This window comes from Rhea pennata, chromosome 19, assembly GCF_028389875.1.
Source record: "Rhea pennata isolate bPtePen1 chromosome 19, bPtePen1.pri, whole genome shotgun sequence".
Taxonomy (NCBI): domain Eukaryota; kingdom Metazoa; phylum Chordata; class Aves; order Rheiformes; family Rheidae; genus Rhea; species Rhea pennata.
In genome coordinates, this window is record NC_084681.1 from 3,521,026 (window position 1) to 3,541,961 (window position 20,936).

The 20,936-nt window shown below is 38.0% G+C and overlaps 1 protein-coding gene across 3 annotated transcripts in view; it reads right to left on the reverse strand.

Moving 5' to 3' along the window:
• Positions 1 to 20,936, reverse strand: part of CEP112 (centrosomal protein 112) — a 173,036-nt gene that overhangs the window by 89,319 nt on the left and 62,781 nt on the right. For all 3 annotated transcript variants that reach the window (XM_062591590.1, XM_062591592.1, XM_062591591.1), the window contains 3 exons: positions 17,840 to 17,975; positions 13,089 to 13,196; positions 1,321 to 1,503 (listed from right to left, as the gene is read on the reverse strand). In XM_062591590.1, coding sequence (XP_062447574.1) covers positions 1,321 to 1,503; positions 13,089 to 13,196; positions 17,840 to 17,975 — 427 coding nt within the window. The remainder of the gene's footprint in view (positions 1 to 1,320; positions 1,504 to 13,088; positions 13,197 to 17,839; positions 17,976 to 20,936) is intronic.

The following is a 20,936-nucleotide window of genomic DNA, read 5'->3' on the forward strand; positions in this document are numbered from 1 at the left end:
TCCTCTTCCCAAATGTTCTCACAAAAGTCTCTCTCTTTTTTCTTGGAAAACCGTAACAGTAGAAATGAAGAAATACGTCTTGGTTCTGCAATATAGCCCCCATCCTCCCCCAGCGAGCGGTTTGTTTTCCAATAGATTTTCTTAAGGGTAGATTTTGATAGAGTCTTAGTTTTCCAAAGGCAAACAAAAAAAATAATAAAAAAAAATTAAACCTTCAATTCCACTTAGCTACATTATAGTTCTTGGTAAAAGATGCAAGCTATCTAGTCTACAGGGAAGTAAAGTGAAAATGCCGTAATACTAGAGTCTTGCATCATGTAGGGAAGGTGGTGGTACGCGGAAAACAAATGTAGTTAAAGACACCTTACCAAAACGTCCAGTTTTGGGATGTCCATGTATGATACGTAATTCTAATACTGATTAGTAAAAATTATTTGCTGAATACTCTTTAAACTATGAAACCATCTTAAATTTAGTGTTGCTATTGTAGGCCTTTTTAACATAGGCTCTTAGGAAAATACACCATGCCGTCCTTACAAAGTAATTGCAAAAATGCAGTAAGATTTTTTTTGGGGGGGAACTGAAAACTAATAAAGATCATTCTCCATGCTGACAGTGCACATTTCATCCAGAAGTTTGAAGAGTCAAATGCTACCCCAGCTGGGGGTTATTCTGCCAAATGGCTTCCAACAGTGACCACAGAGATGGAGGATGGGAGGGGTGCATGTGTGCAGGAAAATAAACCTGATGGTAAACAACCCCAAACCCAAATCATCTTATTACATATCTGACATACATGAGTCAAACACACAATACAAATCTAGAATATAAAATTGAAACAGAAGGACATTAAAAAAATGAAATAAAGCCATCTGCGAGTTACCTGCAGACATTTAAATCAAAAAAAAAAAGCATACGAATTAAGCAGATATAATTCATATGGATTTATCCAGGAAAGAGAAAAGGAGGGAGTGAGAGAGAGGGCTGGGAGGGGGAGAGGAACAGATACCTTTTTTTCTTAAACAAATCCATCATGAAAGAAAATGAGACAAGATTATAAATAGGCCGAGTTACAGCGCACCATGGGATTTTTAATCTGGCTACCTGTGGTTTTTGCAGTTAAAGCCCTATTCAGCAGTGGAGAAGGAGGGGGGGAAGTGGAAAAGAAAAAAAGAACAAACAAAAAACAAAATCACGTTTATATGTCACTTGCGCAAATGATCAAACAGCGTGCATTATCAACCAGGCTGGAAACCAGGAAACACTAATTGTCCCCGTTTTTTAATAAGCATACGCTTTCCAAACATCATTGATTATTACCTGGGCATCGCGTTTCCGGCATTCTTGAGTTTTATTCTCGTGCTCTGTCATGGCAGCACGAAGCTGCTTTTCCAGTTTTTCAATTTCCCGTTCGTGATCTCGGACCAGGCAATCCTTCTCTGTGTTGTGCTGCTGGAATAGGTGCGTCTTCTCCTGTTCATGCTCCAGCTTCAGCTCCACCATCTGATTGGGCAGCGAGGAGTACAGTTCATCAATAGAACATCCTTGTCGTCATGACAACTCGTCTACAGCTTAATTTTCCCCTTAATTTCATCAAGTTGGCAATTTTATTTTTACGTCACTCTTACCTCACCTCTCAAAAAGCTACCTTTGGCATGACAGAATTCCTTTGGACAATTTCAACGGCAAAGACGACTTAAGCAAATCCAGCGCATCCTTAACCAAATTGTTGGAACAAACGTCAGAGCGATAAGAAAAATTGCATTGTCGCATTCTGCGTACGCTCCCCACGTACCCTGCTGTTGCTAATCAGCAGTGTTAAGGTTTCTAAATGGTTAATAGTCAGTCTGCTCTCCTCTTCGCTTAAGTATACACACACAACCCCCCAGCAGCAATCAAATCTTTTAAAGATTTCTTTATGATTTCCCAAATAAAAGCTCTTACTTCAATATTCATCAACGTTATCGCATATACAGTTGCTTTTTAAAAAAATATATATATATATATAAAAAACAAAGCTGCATTATCCCGTTGTCAGCTACGGTATCCCAACATAAACAGATGTATGTGCTCCAGAAGGGCACCTGCTGTGCCGCAAGCTTGCGCCACGATTTCATAAAAAGCGCTCTATTCTCCGGGTCCTTTCCCAGTGCACACCACACTGGATGCTGTGACCTTGGCCAGCCTGAGCCTCTCCCCGCCAGCCTGAATGGCAGCCCGAGACCAAGGGCCTGGGCGCCGCAGCTTTGATACTAATCCTCCCAGGCTGCGCACAATGGCACCCTACCTGGCCCGCGCTCTATAGGCGGCCGGCTGCCTTTGAAGCAGGTGATGAATAGGGACTGCAGGAAGCCAGCTTCCCCACTGAACGCCAGGCCACACAGCTGCTAGCAACAGTCACTTGGATTTTTCTTCAGTTTTGGTGGATTTCGGGGAGGGGAGGAAGGAAAAAAAAAAAAAAAAAACACACACACACACCCCGCCGTTATCGAGAATATGGTGGGTTATTTTCAGCGTGAGAATCTGTCTTCAAAAAAAAAAAAAAAAAAAAAGCTAACGGTAGGAGCCTGCTCCACGTCGACCGGGTGTGTGCGAGGAGGGCGCCCGGGCACCTTATCTTAAAGCTGTAGCAGTCGATTCTGAAAACATGCCCTCTGCATTTACATTAGCTGTTTCGTGATTTTTAGTTTAAAAATTGAGGTAAAAATTAAAAAAAACCCACCACTACCACATTCACTTAAACTACTGATTCCTACACTCTGAATTTAAAATTGAAATACATCTCCTGCTCTACAGTCCTGTGATAGGTCCCAGAGCACACTTCCGGAACGGAAACAAGCCGAACGGGAGCAATACTCTCCCGTTTAACATACCTACATAATTTAATAATACTAAAGAGCTCATTAACACAGGGTGTGAAATTTCTGAAGGAGTTAAACCCCCAAGTATGCATATTTTATCTATACTGGATCTGGTATGTTTACACAAAGTTCTTTAAGTCAGGCTTTTGCCCAAGGTTTTGGTACATACTAGCTTCTTTTCAAATGCTATCAGTGTCCTTGGTGCATCTTAATGAAAGTTTTCTTGCTCCCTAAAATAATTATAAGAGCCTTGCTTGAATTCTCGAAAAATATTTTGCAGTTTTACATAAATCACACTAGATTAAAAAGAAATCATGCTAGCAAGAGAGGCCTTTTTAGTCAAACTTTTTTCCCCTAATCATTACTGAATTTACTGCTGAACCACAGATGCACAGCAAACTCTGGAGCATGACTGTTCATTGCAGGAAACTTCAAATATTTAAGGCTTTTACTTTCTTTTAATTGAAGAAAAGAAATGTTAACAGTCAGAGGATGTGTGCTGGAAAGGGGCAAGGGACAGATCCCACTTCTTCCACCTATTACAGGATACACATATACCTCAATTTATGCAAAGTAATTAAAAATTATTTAGTAAGCTCTTCATTTACAGTATTTATACTACAAACATTAAGTCTTTGAATTTAAAAGGAGGAAGAGCTAAAAGAGTATGTTCCCAACTTGTGCACCAGGGCCATCTCATGATGTGCTATGACATAGTAACAAAATGATGGAAACAAAGTGCGATAATTTATAAAAGGCAAAATCAATGAGGGGAAAAAATAACCACTTAAAGCAAACTATTTCCCATCATAATGTTTTTGGTTTGCTTTTTAGAGATTTCTGGCAGGGAATAGAGGTGGAGAGACAAGAGAGGCTAGAACTGAGGGGGACTAAGCTGTTTTCTTCCCTACAGTTCAAGCTCCTAGAAAACCCATCCACCCATTACAAACATTAACAATCTCTACATATTTGTAAGCAACAAAATGTACTTTCCTGTACACTTCACTACAATGTGAAGAGACTGAATAACTATTTGAGTACATTGGTGAACAGTCGTTGAACCTGCTGCTCTCCTACAACTTGCTGCCAAGCACAACTGCATTCGCTTCCGCTCCTCCCTCTCTCATTCTTTTATTTTTTTTTAATTTAATCTATGTCAACACAACAGAGAAACACCATGCTGTTTTGCAGCAACAATCTGATTTCTTCATCATATTAAGCTGCATGAAAGCTATATTAACTTGTCATAAACCAATATGTTTTTCTGTCTCTTTTGAGGCAGAAAATGGCTCTATAAAAGATGCAACAAAATCACCTCCTTTAAAAAATGTATCAGCGTTGAGATCTTTCTACATCTAACACTATATACTTAGTACTTCGTAAGATTACGTTAAAATCCCCACTCAACTACTGCACATGTGTGTCTACAAGACAGTTTTAGGTGATACATTTCAAACAGACAAGCAACAAGATCTTCACAAAGGGAACTAGAGGCAACACTGAGAAGATATTCATTAAATAATAGTGTGTGCCTGTTACCATAAATGGATCATATTCATCGTGGCTTAAATGTCTCCTCGTTTTCTCTCCCAAAGATGGAATTCTCTTATTCTCTTTGCCGGTCACCCATTGCAGGCCATGCCTGGAGATACGATACTAGCCAAGGTCAGTCAGCCTTGACATACTGTCACGCACTGTTATTACCATGTAACACAACTGTTCTAAATTTACGACCTCCACTTACTTGAGTTCTTCAATTTTTAATCCCCCCTTCCCAGTATTATAGAACCATATTCAAGGCAATGGCCAACAGTTGCCTCACTACAGTCTCGCCAGATTTTTGCCCTTTATTTTATGTGTCTGCTTTAAACTGAAATGTAACAATCTTTCCTTACTTTTACAGAGAATAGAAGGGAAAGAGTGAAGGGAAAAAATCTTGGGAAAACACTTAAAAAGATCAATCTGAGACAAGTAACAATCTTTTGCTGTTCACTAGGATAAATACACACACACACGCAAACTGCCATGCAAAATTGGGCAATGTAGTTCGTGACTATTTACGTATCAATACAGGACACTGGCAATAACAGCTACTTATCAAAGGCAGCCTTCAAATACTGGCAGACTTAATTACCCTAAATCCAGAGGTACTTCAGAACAACCTGTTAAAATGAGAGTTAATCTAATAAGGACTTAAACCAAAGTCTTATCGTAGTTAGCACAGGTCCAGTTTGTATATCTGAAGAACAAAGATCTACCACAAATAATCTGCTGACTGCAGAAGATATTTTCAAAAGCTAAATATTTGTAGTATAATCAACATTTGCAAATACCTTTGCAAAGTCCCTAATATAGACAAGACCTTCTATTATATATTTTTGCTTTTACATCACACCCTAGGTTTAGGCTTTTCAATTTTAGAACAATTTAGACTTGTTCTCAAGAACAAGTATGCCTCTGAAAATCTTTTTATGGTCCCTAAAGGAGGGAAAGGAAATTAGTTAGCTCACTACCTCTTTGAAAAATGTAGCTGCTACAATAAATATTTGACATCACAGTATGAAAATTCATGTAAATTTATGTCTACAACCCAGAAGTATTATAAGCAACACCCATATGAAATACTGTCTTGTATGGTAGGATGAGTTTATTGGCACTTTTTTGGTCTTGTCTGAATTTCGTAGGGCTAGAGAAGCCACCAGTAAGTTATACATGTCATGGCCAAAGAACTGAACTACAGCTTGCTCACATAGCATGCATACAAAACAGAACACCTGCAAAAGAGAAGTGCTATAAACATTTAGGCATGCTGTCAAACATGTGACCAGAGATTTTATTTTCCATTCCTCAGTTTGTAAAGCAGGTGTCTTCATCATCATTACTCCACTCAAAAATGGCTGTACTCTCTGAGCTGCACTATCCCCCAATGGCAACCCTGGCAAAATCTAGCATTTTCTGTCTCCTAAGCCTATAAATATATGTGTGCGTTTCATGAGGATATAGGGATGACTCATCTCTGCAAACACATTCCTTCTAGAGGTAATCTGATATCACAGACCTGAGATTGAGTATTAATCGTGCTCATCTCTGGCTCAGTATAACTTTGGGCAGAAAAGAGAACTCTTCAGTGCAAAGCAATGGAGCATATCCAAACTATTTTGCAGTATTATTATTTAAAAAAAAAAAAAAAGTTTTAAAATATACCTTGAGATTTCCGTGTAATTTGGAACACAAAGAACTCCCAAGATAAAAAGACTTTAACAAGCCGAGGGCAAATGGGACAGTCATCAAAACATCACAGCAGAATCACATATTGCCCTATATGTGTTTGTTGCCTTGATGGTAACATACATGCACGGTGAATGCATTTTACTTTATGTTTCACTGCAGGCTGCAATATTTTAATTGGCATGACTATGTTTTCTGTCCTACTTTACCTCCTAATCAACTTGCAGTAACTACTTCAACAGCAAACCAAAACCTGCAAGAAGCTGGTCTTTGGCCAAACTGTGATTTGATTTATCCTCCTCTCTACAACAATACACCTGAGTGATCTTTTAAAAGGATATATCTAATCTACAAATTTTGATTTACAAAGACCTTCCAAAATTTTGATAATTTTAAAGTATGGGCAGTGCAAACATCACATCAGTCCCCTCCATTTTCCCAATCATTCTGGTATGAATAAATTTGCTAAAGCTGTTTTTAAATCACCAACATATTGGAACTGAAGCTGCACACCCCCTTGATTAAATTGCACTTAGTGCTGCGGTGAAAGTCAAGAGGTCACACACCCCTCTCTCCAACCTGACCACCCTGAGAAAGCCCATGTGGTCTGCAAATAGAAATAGCTCTTTCAAAGTAATATTGGCAAATGTCTGTTTGTAGCAGGCTCGGTACAAAATTTACTGTACATCTGCTTTTTTCAGGGATGCAGAGTTTATCCAATGAGAATTGACTTCACAGAAATTCGCAGGCTGACTTGCTCTTTACTTCATGCATCAGTTCCCATTCCCAGATTCACATCGCTTTTCTCCCTTCTCTCTCAATGCTGCTTCTGTTGTCTATATAGGGAACTTGGGCTTTTAACTCCGAATCACATGTTAGTTCAATGCCTGAAGGAACAGTATAAATATCCATCTGTCTGGTTAACAGTTCTGCAAACAGGCATGGCACACCTAGATTTTCACCTGTTCTTTAATAGAAGGTTAAATTTACATCCTCTTCCCATTTGTCAGTTTTAGCTGTATAATGAAACAAAAAGTCAATGTTGATGATTGAAGAAAGTATTTGCTCAGATATTCTGAGCAAATGGCATTCATCTGTGTGTTAGGATGGTTCAAAGAAAATATTTATGCATCCTGGATTAATTCATTAAATGAAATTTATGCAAGCTTGTTGCTGATGACATGAAAAATTTAGAGCCTCTGCTAACGTGCTCATTTGGCCTCCATACAAGAACAGACAGTATTTCAATTATCTTAGACTAAAAACAAAGAGAAGAGGAACAAAGCTTTTTACAGACAGTATCCTTAGGACTAAACCAGCACTAAAAAATGGATTATAAGCCTCTGAATACACCTGGTGTGTTTAAAGTACAACTTAAAAATGATTGCAACACTAGCCTATTTGAAGAATACCACATTTGAAGCAGGTCTTTGCAAATGCTTTCCCCACTCATGAGTGGGTAACAGTCAAAAAGAAGCTAGAAGAAACAGAAAAAGAAGAAAAGAAGAGGAAATGCTAGAGTATGTAAGTGTGGTGGCAGGACTGTGAGCTCAACACCTCCAGTGTAGGGGAAGTGTCTTCTCCTCTCTCCTCCTTTGGAAGGCAGAGTGAGCACTGTTAGAGCAGAGGGTACAAAGGAACTTGAGCTCTCGAAGAGCAATAGACTTTCCTGCGCTCTCCATCTTGCCAGCTGACCCCTTCCACGTGGCCTGTGCTGCAGTACTTGCCTCTCTAGCCCTCCTGATCCACTGAATCCCATGGCTCAGCACATCCCACTGGCTTTTCCCAGTTGCTCACAAGTTTTTTCCATAGCCAGTGCTCCTCCGCCCAGATCCATCCATAGCAGCTCCTCAGTTCCCCCCCACATTTCACACCTACTCTCTATTCCTCAGCTAAGCTATGTTTTTCCTCTCTCTCACTAGGTCACAGCCTTTACACCATCCTTTCATACATAATCTTTTCTGGCTCCATTTCCTACAGAATACAGAAAAATTCTCAATGAGGATCCAACCTTCAGAACATTTAATGGCTGAACTCTAGTAAATCTGAGTTAAGCGATATTGATTACCTAAACACACTTGCGTAATTTGGACTAAACAAAGTTAATTACCTAAATTACAGTTGAGTAGATCTTCAAGCAAAAAACAAAAAACACAACCAGGTCAAAAATACCATACTTCCAGCATTTCAAGAAAGAATCAAAAGCAAAAGCAAAGCAAAAATTCTAAGCAAAAGCAAAATGACATCATCTCAGACCTAAACATTGCTGAAATCTTTTGGCATAAGGTTAAACAACTGAAAATTAGCAGGGGAAGTGTCCAATCTTTAAAGATTCAGAACACTAACTATTCTTTAGACTATTTTTAAGAAAGCACACACAAGATTAAGTGTTTGGAACCTTAATAACAAACAGTGCTGCTAGCACTGTGTATAGATTTTATTTCTAAATAGATGCATCTACGTATAAAAACAAGATTGTGATTACCAAAATCATATTTCATCTTTGCCGTAACTCTACGTTTTTCTTTAATCTCACTAAAAAGTTATAAATTAAAATGTATACAGAAAGACATAAAAGAACATTCTTTTTCCTTCCCTCCTAACAATGTGTCTCTCCTCCAGCATGCTACTGAAATAAAAATAATTTCCCTACACTACCTTAAATAACTGCCCTTACTACCAGCAGGTAAGACTACAGCCATGCCTTTTTTCCACTTTTACCCAACTGATTCTGTACTTATCTGCCTACATTTTGTTTAAATGAAAGACACAATTTAAGATCAGCCATACTTTTGCCTTGCTCCAGACTTGAAAGTCTGGACTATTTCTATCATCTTTAACATAATTTCAAAGTGACTTTCTTGTTAAATATCCAGTAAAACATGCTGAAGGTGTCCTGTTTCTTTCCTGTTTGACTAAACACAACAGGACGACAACCCTAATTATTCCTTCACAAGTTCTGCAGAAGTCAAGACCTAACAATAAATGTCGCATGAAAGGATTTCCTGAGGTATGGGGAGATTCTTCAGCTATCAGGTAATACTTTTCCTAGCTTTGCATTTTGCTAGGTAAGCATGAATAATCATTATTTAGAATGGGACAAACACAGTTAAAAGAAAAAAAACAAAAGATTTATAAATTAAAAAGCATGTCTGTAACTCCACAAATAACACCATCCTGCACCAACGTTTTCACAGCAGAAAGGTCATAGACTGACTCTCTTACTAGTCTTGAATCTAAATAAATATGTACATATGAAATGGATGGAAACAGGTTTCTATGCAAAACTCCAAAGATCGTCTAAATAACAGGAGGCTGAAATTACTTGCCCAGGCTCTGAAGGGCTTTCTCATGCCCTCCACTGTGAAACCCCCTTGTCCGAAGCCCTTTGCTGTCTCGAAGCCTCCTTTGTGCCACAGCCAGTTTGGAGAGTTTCAACACTGCAGCATGTTTTCCAGCGTAGTATCTTCTCAGAAAGCACTCAATCAATTTGGATATGGAGAAAAAGCAAATTCATTAACTTTGCTTAAAGGATGCCTGCCTGAAATCTGTTACTGTAAAGTTCGGGCATGCATCCTTTCAAATATTGGGGGCTTATGGAAAATGATTTCAGCAGAAACACTTTCCAGGTATTTTGAACTAAACAGAGAATATAATTGGAATGTTAAAAAAAATAAATAAAGGAGGGGGAAAGAGAAGGGAACAAAAAAGCCAAACATTTTTTCCTGTGCTGATGGTGCCATAAAGCCTGCCTATAGATCCTGCGACCATTTCAAAGGCAGGAAAGGCTGAGGCCTTCACTGTGGTGTCCACCGGCTTTGAAGTGCCGAAAGCAGCTGCTCCCAGCAGATAGGGACTGTGGGGCTGTTGGAGTTATTTTTTTTCCCTTCAAAATATACTTTCAAATCTAACAGCTGCAAGTAGAACAAAGTTGAGTTAAAGTATTTTTAAAGGAAAAAAAAGCACGAGTTTCTAAGAGTGTTCTCAGTGGATACTTCAAAAGAAAGTGACACTGAATCAGATGAAGCTGAAATCCAGAGTGACATGTGACAGATGAAACCAAATACTGCAAGATCACAAAATTTCTTTTTTGCTTTACTAATAAGTTCAAATGAAGTTGAAAAGTTAACATAATAGGAACTGCCATGGTTTTGGGAGGGGGTTATATCTTTTTAAAGGAAACACAAAATATGACAATGTCAGATTGTATCACTGTACCTAATCTACAGGCACATCAGTCTTTCAGACCTATAACCAGTGCTCACATTAGCCATCTCTGAGAACACCTGCGAAGCACAGACAACCATTCATACAAAGCACATGTATAAGCCCATAGCCCTCAAGTTCCTATGCCTTCAAAATGCTCCTGGAGTTCAGACCAGGTAACATACCACTTTGTCTGGCTCTTCATTTTCAACTTGACTAAATCTATGGACGACCAAAGTCTCCAGTAGGTTGTCAGTGATACCTCAGCCACTCATCACTCCCATCCATGCAAACATATTTGAAGATCAATTTTTCTTCTCTTCATATATGAATTCCATTTCATAATAACATCCAGACACATGGAGACAGAACATTGCAAAGCAATTATTACACTTCTAAGCTAACCACAGTATCCACTTAGAGCTGCATGCGTCTTTCCCAACTAGAAGTCTGCCAGGCCTGTGCTGAAACACACCACCTCTTCTAATTTACTGCTTAGTTGAACAGTTTGTTTAAATCAGCCTATTAATCCCAATGTATTAACCAAAAAAACACATGGTAAAACAAGGCAAGGAAAAGTCTCCCTTAAAAATAGTGTAAAATTTCTGAAGCAAAAACAACATAACACAGACACACACAAGCTGAAAATTCTGTTCCAATTAAAGGGAAATTGTGAGAGTGGAAGAACAGAGACCACTCCACTTCGTGGTTGTACTGAGGTAGCCTTACACTGCAGGAAGGACAATGCAAAAAAGAATAGTTTCCAATGATAATCCATTAAAGTCTGTAGTAAGGGTCACAGATTTTTCGTGTTTGCAAGCTTTTAAAGAACAGTCTAAATGAAATACAAACAGAAATAACAATAAGATAATAAGACAAACAGGATATTTCTGTTGAAGAGGCATAATGATACTGGGGAAAAACAATAAAAATAAAACACAAATCATTATACCATTAATCATCATCATTTTTTTTTAATGCACAAAATAAGATGGCCATTTGGCCAAGAGTATATTTATGCCTTTATATTTCTTACCAGGTTACATTGGAAAAAAAAATGATTTGTAGCCAGAAAAAGAAGTGTTATAACATCCATTTAATTTCTGACAAACTGCAGATTAGTTTTTATCACTACAGATCATGTTCCTAGAACTAGGAACAAAATCTTTGAATAAATGCTTGCTTACTTGAGACTTTAAAGATAATCACATATCATAAGAACTGTAAAGAAAAAAAGTGAAAAAACTTTAACACTACAGTGATGTGAATATAAGATTACATTAAAAAGTTCCACATTAATGTAGACACCCAACTAATCCTGACATTTATTTTCCTTCCTTCCTTCTTCTTGTATGTCCTTACATTGACACATCCAGGATTCTGGTCTTTAATGCACAAGGAATTATTGCAATGCCTTTTACATGAATAAATAATTTGAAGAAAACACATTCCCATGATTCTACAGCAGTGAGTATTTGTAATTTCTACCTTTTATTCCAGAGATTCTACTAAGTTACGGCAAAGTAGTAGAGTTTTTCCTGTTCTTTTGAGAAATTAGTTTATATGCAGCACAAAACAAAATCCCCCACAACTTTGCAACTTGGACTGTTCCTGAATCATCACAAGAACAAACCATCCCCCAAGAGAACAGAGTGCCCATGTAGATGTACCTCACTACTACATGGGACAGCTTTCCACAGATTGTCAGGTGACATCGCAACTAGCTATGGGGACAATTCTGAGGGAGGATAAGGATAATGCTGATCTGAACCAATATAATCTTCAACCCCAACTTAACTTGAGCTCCATGCACAAAACACACTGTTGTTCCTCCTAAGCACAGGATACGATCTCTCTCAGCATCTTGTGATCCCGTTCCTTAATTACTTAGAAAGATGCTTCCATACAGAGCAAAGTGCATGTCTTGTACCATAAAATGTCTGCAGCATTTCATCTTCTTACCAGCATGGAAGATAAACTTGGACAGGAAATGAAATCACATTTCCCTCATGGAAATGTAAACTTTATCAGACTCAAAAACACTGACAAGAGTTAACTTTAAGCTTACAAACTAACCATATCATTGCTGTCCTTCAGAAAGTGATCAAGAAAAATTTTCAACCCTTTAACAAGTGTTACCAAAAAGACACTGTTTTAAGTTTCCACAAGAAAGCAGTACCATAAGGCAAGGATTTGATGGGCTGTTTCAGCTGCACAGCTCTCCTGCCTATATCATGCAATAATTTGCCTACTTCTATTTCTGTTCCTCCCCACACATACACTTAGCAACACTACCGAATTAAAGTCTCGTTTCCACCCAAATGTTTCCTGAACATTTCCCAAGCCTGCAACTGCAATTAAAAAAAAAAAAAAATCAGTATCAGTGGGCCAAAACAAGCATACATAGAAACACTCCCCGTGTTTAAAAATGATAAAAAGAATAAAACACTGTCTCTTAACAAAAAAAAAAAATAATAATAATGTCGCTAAATGTTTTTATCTAGTCATTGTAAAAATAGGTGTTGTCACCTGTAAGCCTGGGAAACAATTTGAAAGAGTCAGACGTACAACAGATTGCAGGGAAGAAAACAAAAACATTTCCTTTTTGGACCCCCACCTCCTATCTTGGTCCCCAACTATGCATATAATTTTGTATCTATAAACTTGGTCTTTACAGAAAGAGAAAAGCAGTAATACATAGAAGGAGAACAGGATTAAAAATGCTACAGGAAATGACCTACATCTGCACGAAAAAAGGTCACTCCTCCTTTCAACCCAAAACAGCAAACTGACCTGTTGCTCATATCTTTGCTTGAGCTCTTCCAATTGCCAGGAGAACTCTTTGGATTGCTTTTCCCGGAGAGATTTTGATCTGCTTAGATCTGCTTCTACCTTTTCCATCTACCGGTAAAAGAAAGAGAATACTTAATTTTTTTTAAAAAAATGCATAGCTTCAAACATGCTGACATTTTTACAGTTGTTTGCTAACCATCAAAGACCTGAACATGAACTCACCAAGAATAATAATCATTAACTATTATTTATATGGTTTGAAAATGAATATTCAGTAAATGCAAGATCATTAGTTACTTACAGATATACTTATCACCTCTCTCATCCTGCTCATTACAAAGCATTGGCTTAGATTTTCACTTGACAGCAGTGAGCATCAAAATTAACTGATCGTTTTTTTCTAGACATACTTAAAGACTCAAATCTATTTTATTTAAAAACACATTTCCTGTGGAAATTTGAAGAAAGCAATGCATGAATCAATGCACAAACAACACATTTAAAATAAGTTTACATTCAATCAGTAAAATAACTGAAAAGAAAATTATTTGGCTGTAAGTAAAGTTCTCTGAAAACAGTCATTGCCCATGAATAATGAATCCCACAGATTCCAGTATACACCACCAAGGAAGCAATTTCATAACCCAATTAACAAAGGCTTTTGTATCAAAAGCACAACTGTTAGCTGCACGAGGAGTGTTTGCAGAAGAAGGTATATGCAGTACTGGGCTGCACTGCACACTCATCGACAACTGACTCATCGATCTAGGTCCCAAAACAAGTAGCAAATAAACTACCACTGAAAAGATAGAAGAGGAAAAAGGATGTAGCTGTCCAGAGCATCATTGCTGCTGCAAGTCCATCTGCTGTACCAAAAGAAGAAACAATCAATTCCTGAACCACAAGCCAAAATTCTATTTGGCCTAAGGGAGTGCTCTCTTCTACAGATGTCTCTGCCAATTGGCCTGGACTTCACTTCCAAGCCAGATAACAAGGAGAAAAGACAGTACTCACGGTGGGAAAAGCATTTTATTGGAAAATGCTGCAGGAAGAGAGAAAGATGCAAGACTAGAAGTTATTATCCAGGGAGAAAGAGGGGAAAATTGGAGGACAGAGGGCAACAAGTCAATGACCTTCCAGTAGATCATGAACTTCATGTTTACTATCTGTTAAAAAAAACAGAATTCTATGAATGTTTTTTATGAATAATTTCTCCCAGCTCCAAGCCTATGTTAGTTGCAGCTCCATAGCCGCATTTTTCTTAGCTCAAAGCACAATAAAAGATTTTATTATTTATTAAACTTTTCTTTTTTAAGAGAATGAAAGCATTCTAAAAAGTGGAATGGAAAAAACACGCAAATATGCTTTAACTCCACAGGTTTAGTGCTTTAATCATTAGATCAAATTCATATTTTTCCTATAAATGCAATGAAGGTTCCTGGTTATTATTTGTCAGACCAAGAAACACTACAGCCTAAGTACCATGATATTTTCTACTTATTATTTCTCTTTTTGCTAGTTACTATTGCAAAATTAAACAGCTCTTACAGTTGAAAATGTACTAGTTATCCATCAATGGGCATCAGGTGACTTTTAATAAGAAGTCTGACAACATAAGAAGCAGATAGCACAAAATATCACAGAGCCAAACTGATGAATCAAATATTGATTACAAGAACTGAAAACACAAAATTCCATTCTATTTATTTCCATAATTACGTTAATCACAAAGAGATGGTTCCAGAAGCCTAGTATTTATAGTGTAGTTCAGAACACAGTGTTGCTAAAGCTACTACAGTATTCTGCATTATAAATAGAACATTCCCTCTAACTACAAAAAAACACAGAATTTTCCAGTACTTTATTATCTTATGTAATAAGTAAATTACCTAAAAAGACTATGTGTATAAAGAAGAATGAAAAAAGACAAAGCAATGAAAACTGTTTCAGTGTCATTCCTTTGATGCGCTTCCTTGAAATTTGTTTACTGTAGAACAGTAGCCTGCTATGTCCTACAAAATTTTTTTTTTTTTTTTTTTTTTTTTTGATGCGACACAGCTGCCAGAAATCAGAAGGCATCAAAAGTGGCAATACCATGTGGGACTAAGACTTCTGTTCTGAATTTCTCCATAGGAGCACTTGGAACTCATGGGTTAAAAACTACAGGCTAAACATTTTCCATGGATTCAGAGTACCTTAGCTGATAATATCAAAATTATCTTTATAGTTTAAATTGTGAAATATTCTTAATATTAGCAAAGGTATGAGTCAGTTTGACACAGTTTTACTTCACTCAGTCTTTTAAATTTTTTAATTAGATCTTTTAAAGATCTAATTTTTAGACTTATATTAGATAGTACTATACTCAGACTAGCTATATTGAAAACTATTCATCACTATAAGTAGATTTGATATGAGTCACAGGTAAAATTCTACTAGATTTTCACAGGTAGATTGCTTTTGCATGATAATAGATTAAGTACTACTACTACACACAAAGTGCCAGGAGAGGGGAATTATTTGTCAGTCCTTTGTGAGGAGGCATTATTCTCTCCAAGGGACCACAGAGGTCCATGTGCCAGATCTTACATAAGAGGAGCCTATGAGCTATTTTCAACCCTTCTCCACACCCAGTTCTTCAGGAGCTCGGGGCATCTCCTAGCATCAAAGCTTCTAATTCCAAAAGCCCCCAGGAAAACAACAAGGCAAGAGGGATCAACTATCAACAAAGAATGATCAGATCACAGACGTGCATTCCCAAAGTATTATCAGGAAAATCAGAGTTAAGTTACATATTAACAGAAATTCTGTTATACCATCTATTTTGTTCCTTGAGATATGTTTTGGGTTTTTTTTTTTTTTTTTTTAATAGTCACAAAGCAATCTCTTTTCTCATTGTTTAATGTCACTTCCATCCTCATATGCAGTATTAAACTGCATTGAGAGATCAATAAAGTATGAAGCATGAACAATGTTCAATCACATATTATTTACTATTTTGATTTTTTAGCGTACAACTCCATACAAAACAACTTCATGTTGTTCAATCCAAAGATGCCCTTGATATGTCCTGTAAGGCCACCCTTGGCCTTCTGCTCCACCTTGTCCTCAAGCAGAGTACAGCAAAATTTATCTTCAGAATTTCCCAGAACACAGTAATATTCTCAAATGAAGTTTACAGTAATTTTTAAATGACAATTGAGCTTATAATTTTTCCAAATTCCTTTGTGCATTTTTTTGTCAATCTTCCAAGAGCAAGATCATATGCCTTTTGGAACAGAAATAAAATATTATTTTAAGTCAACTTGAGGAACCTGGAGAAGAGTCTCACAGTATAGGATGTAGGAAAATGATTCTAAACTAGTAGAATTTATTCTATTATCCTCATGGGTCTAGTTTGCAAGACAAATGTTGCTTTGCAAGCTTGTTCTTGCTTTGTTATTTCCAAATTCTATTATTTGCTGTATGCACAGGTCTTAAAAATATCAGCAATGCCCTACATTCCTCATTTTGCTGAAGAATTTGGAAAAAAGCAAAACTTCAAGAAAGAAAAAAGAATTTGGTTAATTATGAACATATTTTATTCTTCTAAAATTATTTCAAGCACAATAGCTTTGTTTCCCACTAACTTCTGGTTTGTGTTTCATCACTAATACAAACTTAAAGTTAATAATTTCAAAAGAAAAACTGTTTTAACCATCTCATGTTTGCATTCCAAATACCTGTCAGTATTTTAAATTATTAAATTCATTTTCCGCTATTGTGCCCATAAAATATATCCTCCATATGACACAACCTTTTTCATTCCAAAGGATATTAAAACACAAACACTGTTTCAGAGAACTCTATTGATGTTCAGTAGTAGCAAATGGGACAAGACCACATCTGCTGTTTTTTCCACTCCCAACCCTTCAGTAAGGGGTAGAGAGAAGCTTTGTGACTGCAGGTTTTTTCTTTTTTTTTTTTAATAGCACCATATTATCAGCATCACTAGATGTTCATTACAATATCAGATTATAGCATCCTACTGGCAACAACTAGATTTGGTTACAAAAGGCGAGTATAAAACTGAGTGAATTGTCAGGTAGAATTACTAGCTTGGGATAGAGATTTTGACCTCATGAACAAGTTAAGAAAATATTCCCTTCTCTATCCTTCTTTTTGATCATGTCTGCCTCGTGTTCCTCATTTCAGTCATCAGGCTGTATTTGTAAAACCCCTTGGACAATGTTTTAACTATTGTTTCTTCCATAAGGAGTATAACACACTAAAATCTTTATTCCTAATTATTGTTACTAATTTTCAGGGGAAGAAAAATGGACTTTACTGTCACTGGAACATGAACGGCAGCAGCCACAACGGTCTGCCCCTGTTTACGCTCACACTGATTACCAACCTCATTAGCGGGAGGCAGAGTTGTTCCAAAAAGAGTAGGGAGACACACATCGAAGTGGAAAATTATCAACATTGTTCCATTGGGGCGTATAAACTAACACTTTAGACTCTCACTCCTGAAAAATCCCTAATCAGGAAGATAACTGCAGATCTCTATAACAATGACAATCCTGCCTTTGTTAGAAAGATGAAACAGCCGCTAACATCCCTTTTTGACTTGCGAGCAAAAGACACTACATTGTGAAAGATTTTGATGTAGCACTGGCAAGTGAAGCATGTTTCTGGCATTATAAGATCAGAATATGCTACCCCACTGCGACAGAGTCTGCGAAAGGCTGGCATTGTGACCTTCTCACCTGCTGTTTCATTTCAGCATAGACTTTTTCTGAGTTCAGCTCCACCTGCCGCTTAAACTCCTCCAGGGCAGCATCTGCCTGCTGGGCCTGCAGCCTCTGTACCTCTGTCACCCGTGTCAGCTGCTCCTCCTTCTCCCTAGAAAGTCACAGAAAATTTTCAGAGTTCAAGTATCAAATAAAAGAACAAGTGTGCCAGCGTAAAAGAAAGGCCTTTAACCCTATCAGTTTAAAATAGTATTCAGATTTCAATTTCCTGTCCCAGCTTCTGCCAAACTTCCCTTAGCAATACTTTGAAGAGGGGAATAGAAGTCTCGACTTATTTTCACTTTCTCTTATTGAATTCAGCAAGCCTAAACATAGTATCCACATCTTGCGGCAAAAGCTCCATCTTCAAAGTCTGCAATGACTTTTAATCCCCTTTTTTAATCTCACCTATAAAAGCATATTGTCCCACTAAAATTTAAATGAAGAATTCTCTTTATTACAATGATACTGTTCCATTAAAACACAAAAATTATCCCAGTGCCATCTTTACTCAGACAAGAAGCAGAATTATTCACCACTTAACGTACATTTCAACGCAAAGTAGCGTAATGCGTGACATGTGGTACCTTCCTCATCTGTTAGAAACCCGTAATGCTGTAATATCCTTTCAGCCTTTAAAGTAATGGCGTACGTTAAGTTTTCAAGCGTCTATGCAAAAAAACAGCGCACGTTAAAAACCTGTAACTTGTGACATATTGAAGTCCATCAAAATTGCTTTTGGTTTCTTAACACATCATAGTATCACTAGGAATACATAAATAACACGTACATGCATTCACACACACAGACGGAAGAACTGAAACCTTATTGACAAAAATCAGACAAAAGTTCTGATAACTTGTAAATATTTAAGAAATTCTGATGCCATTTTTCGCACAGAAGACAATTAGAAAATGCTATAAACTCTCTACTCCACGTTTCTGTTATCGGGGGGTCAGTTTGCAGAAGCGGAGTTACGTGACTTCGCGTTAAAACCCGAGGGAACACGACGGCAACATCAACAGGCAAAGTTGGCTCCAGCTGTCACGGAAGGCGCAGATTTACACGGACCCGCGGCCGACGCTTTTGTCCTATAGGCAGAGGAAGCACCTCACGGTAAACTTTCCATTTTGACGGAAAGTTTTTCCATATAAACCAACGTCTGACACGCAGGAGATGGAAGAGGCCACCTCCTGCAGCCACCGCACGCCGCGTCCTCTCCGGCAGGTTTGGCACCACCGCAACGCGGCCGCTGAGGAAAGGGCGTTTCTGACAGCAAAGACAGCGAAGAGACGCCACGGGCCCAACTAAGCAACGCTGCTGTTTACTTTTACATTTTTCTCTTCATGGATATTTAGAAAAAAAAAAAGCACTATTCGATTTTAGTACCCTACGCACATCTCCTGCGGTAACTCGGACCTCCGCTCGCGCCGGCCTCCGAGGAGCCTCGGCCCCCAGCGGCCCTCGTCCAGCCCTGGGCGCGCGGTGACGATTCTCCCTCCCCGCAGGAGAGATTTCATACTTCCACTCCGGATTATAAACTAAAGCGAAACCCAAAGCTCATCCCAACGTATCCGCGCTGAGAAGCGTCAGGGGGCCCTGAACACCATTTTCTGTCTAGTCAGATGGAAACACAACAAATCGCAACACAACGAAGAGGACACGAGGGCAGTCCGAGGGCTGCGACGGACCTTCCCAACGGACACATCCTTCTTCCCGCGGGTTGTTGGGTTTTTTTTGTTATTTTTTGGGGTTTTTTTTTTGGGGGGGGGAGGAATATTACGAGGCAGACTTTCAGGAATCTGATTTTATGCATCTTTAAGTCTTTAAAAGACTTAATCCTATGAATAGATACAACATCTCATTATACCAGGAATAAGACTTCATGTGTGGATGTGGGAGCTGGCTCCGGCTACTTTTTATGCATTTGAGATTTATACAGAAGCTTAGAAAACACGTACAACAATGGACTGTGGTTCACAAATATAAGAAAAGCTTTCCTTTTTTTCCCCCCCAAGACACTGAGTAATGTGCCTTGCATGAAACACTAAAATATTCACTTTGAAGATTATTTTTTTTCAGTCGGACTAGTTGTGGGGCCGAATACAATACAATTACATCACTTAAATCCCCTAAAGCTGAGCCGGCATGAATATAAAAATAGGGTGAATTTACTCTTTAGTCCCAATTTAAAAAGCTGCAAATTCCTCTTGTTTCAGTTTCTAAAGGATACAGCCAGAGAATTAACAATCTTGCACAGCACAAACCATCTCAGGGATAGTTGACTGTGAAGTCCAGAATTGCAATTTCAGAAAGCAGCACTCTGAAGTGTACTGATAAATGGAAAAATACAAACATCTTAAATATTTCTTCTCCATGCTTAATCATAAATATTTTCCTTACAGCCCAAAACATCTTCCAAGAGGTAAGAACTAAACACAGCAAGACGCTACAGCATTGCTAGTCAAGTTAATGAAACACAGGGCAACAAAGTGATTTACAGAAGAGGTTAAATAAACTCAAGATGTTCCCCCAAATGTAGAATGAAGTAGCATATTTTTCGTAGGGCTCTCAAGGCCAGAAGGTTCTCCCCACACTTTGGGGGAAAGCAACAGGTGACTAACCGCAAGCAAGACTGGGAAATGCACCCAGCTTGGCACACAGACTCTTCAAAAATTGAACATTTTAGAACATGTATTAACACGCACGTGCACAAAGCATGTACCTCCAGGAGGTACACATGTTCGGCTTCTGCAAACAATTAGTTTCACACCCCGTTACCATATCCCAACACAAGCACGCTGTGCATCGTTTAGAGGGGTTTTTAGCAATATGGAAAATTACTAGATCATGAAAATCCTGATTGTTTTCTTATAAAAATAATACCAGTCTTTATTAACATGCAAATTCTTTGCCAGGTTTTCAAATGCTTCTGGCAGCAGTGAAAATCCACTTACAGTATCCAAACAGATCAGTGTTGCTACAGTTCAGTGAAGCCTGAGAAGGGCAGCAAGGAATTTCTTTGATAAGGATGCACTTTTATCACCAAGCAAGTTTCTGAAACTTAGTGGCA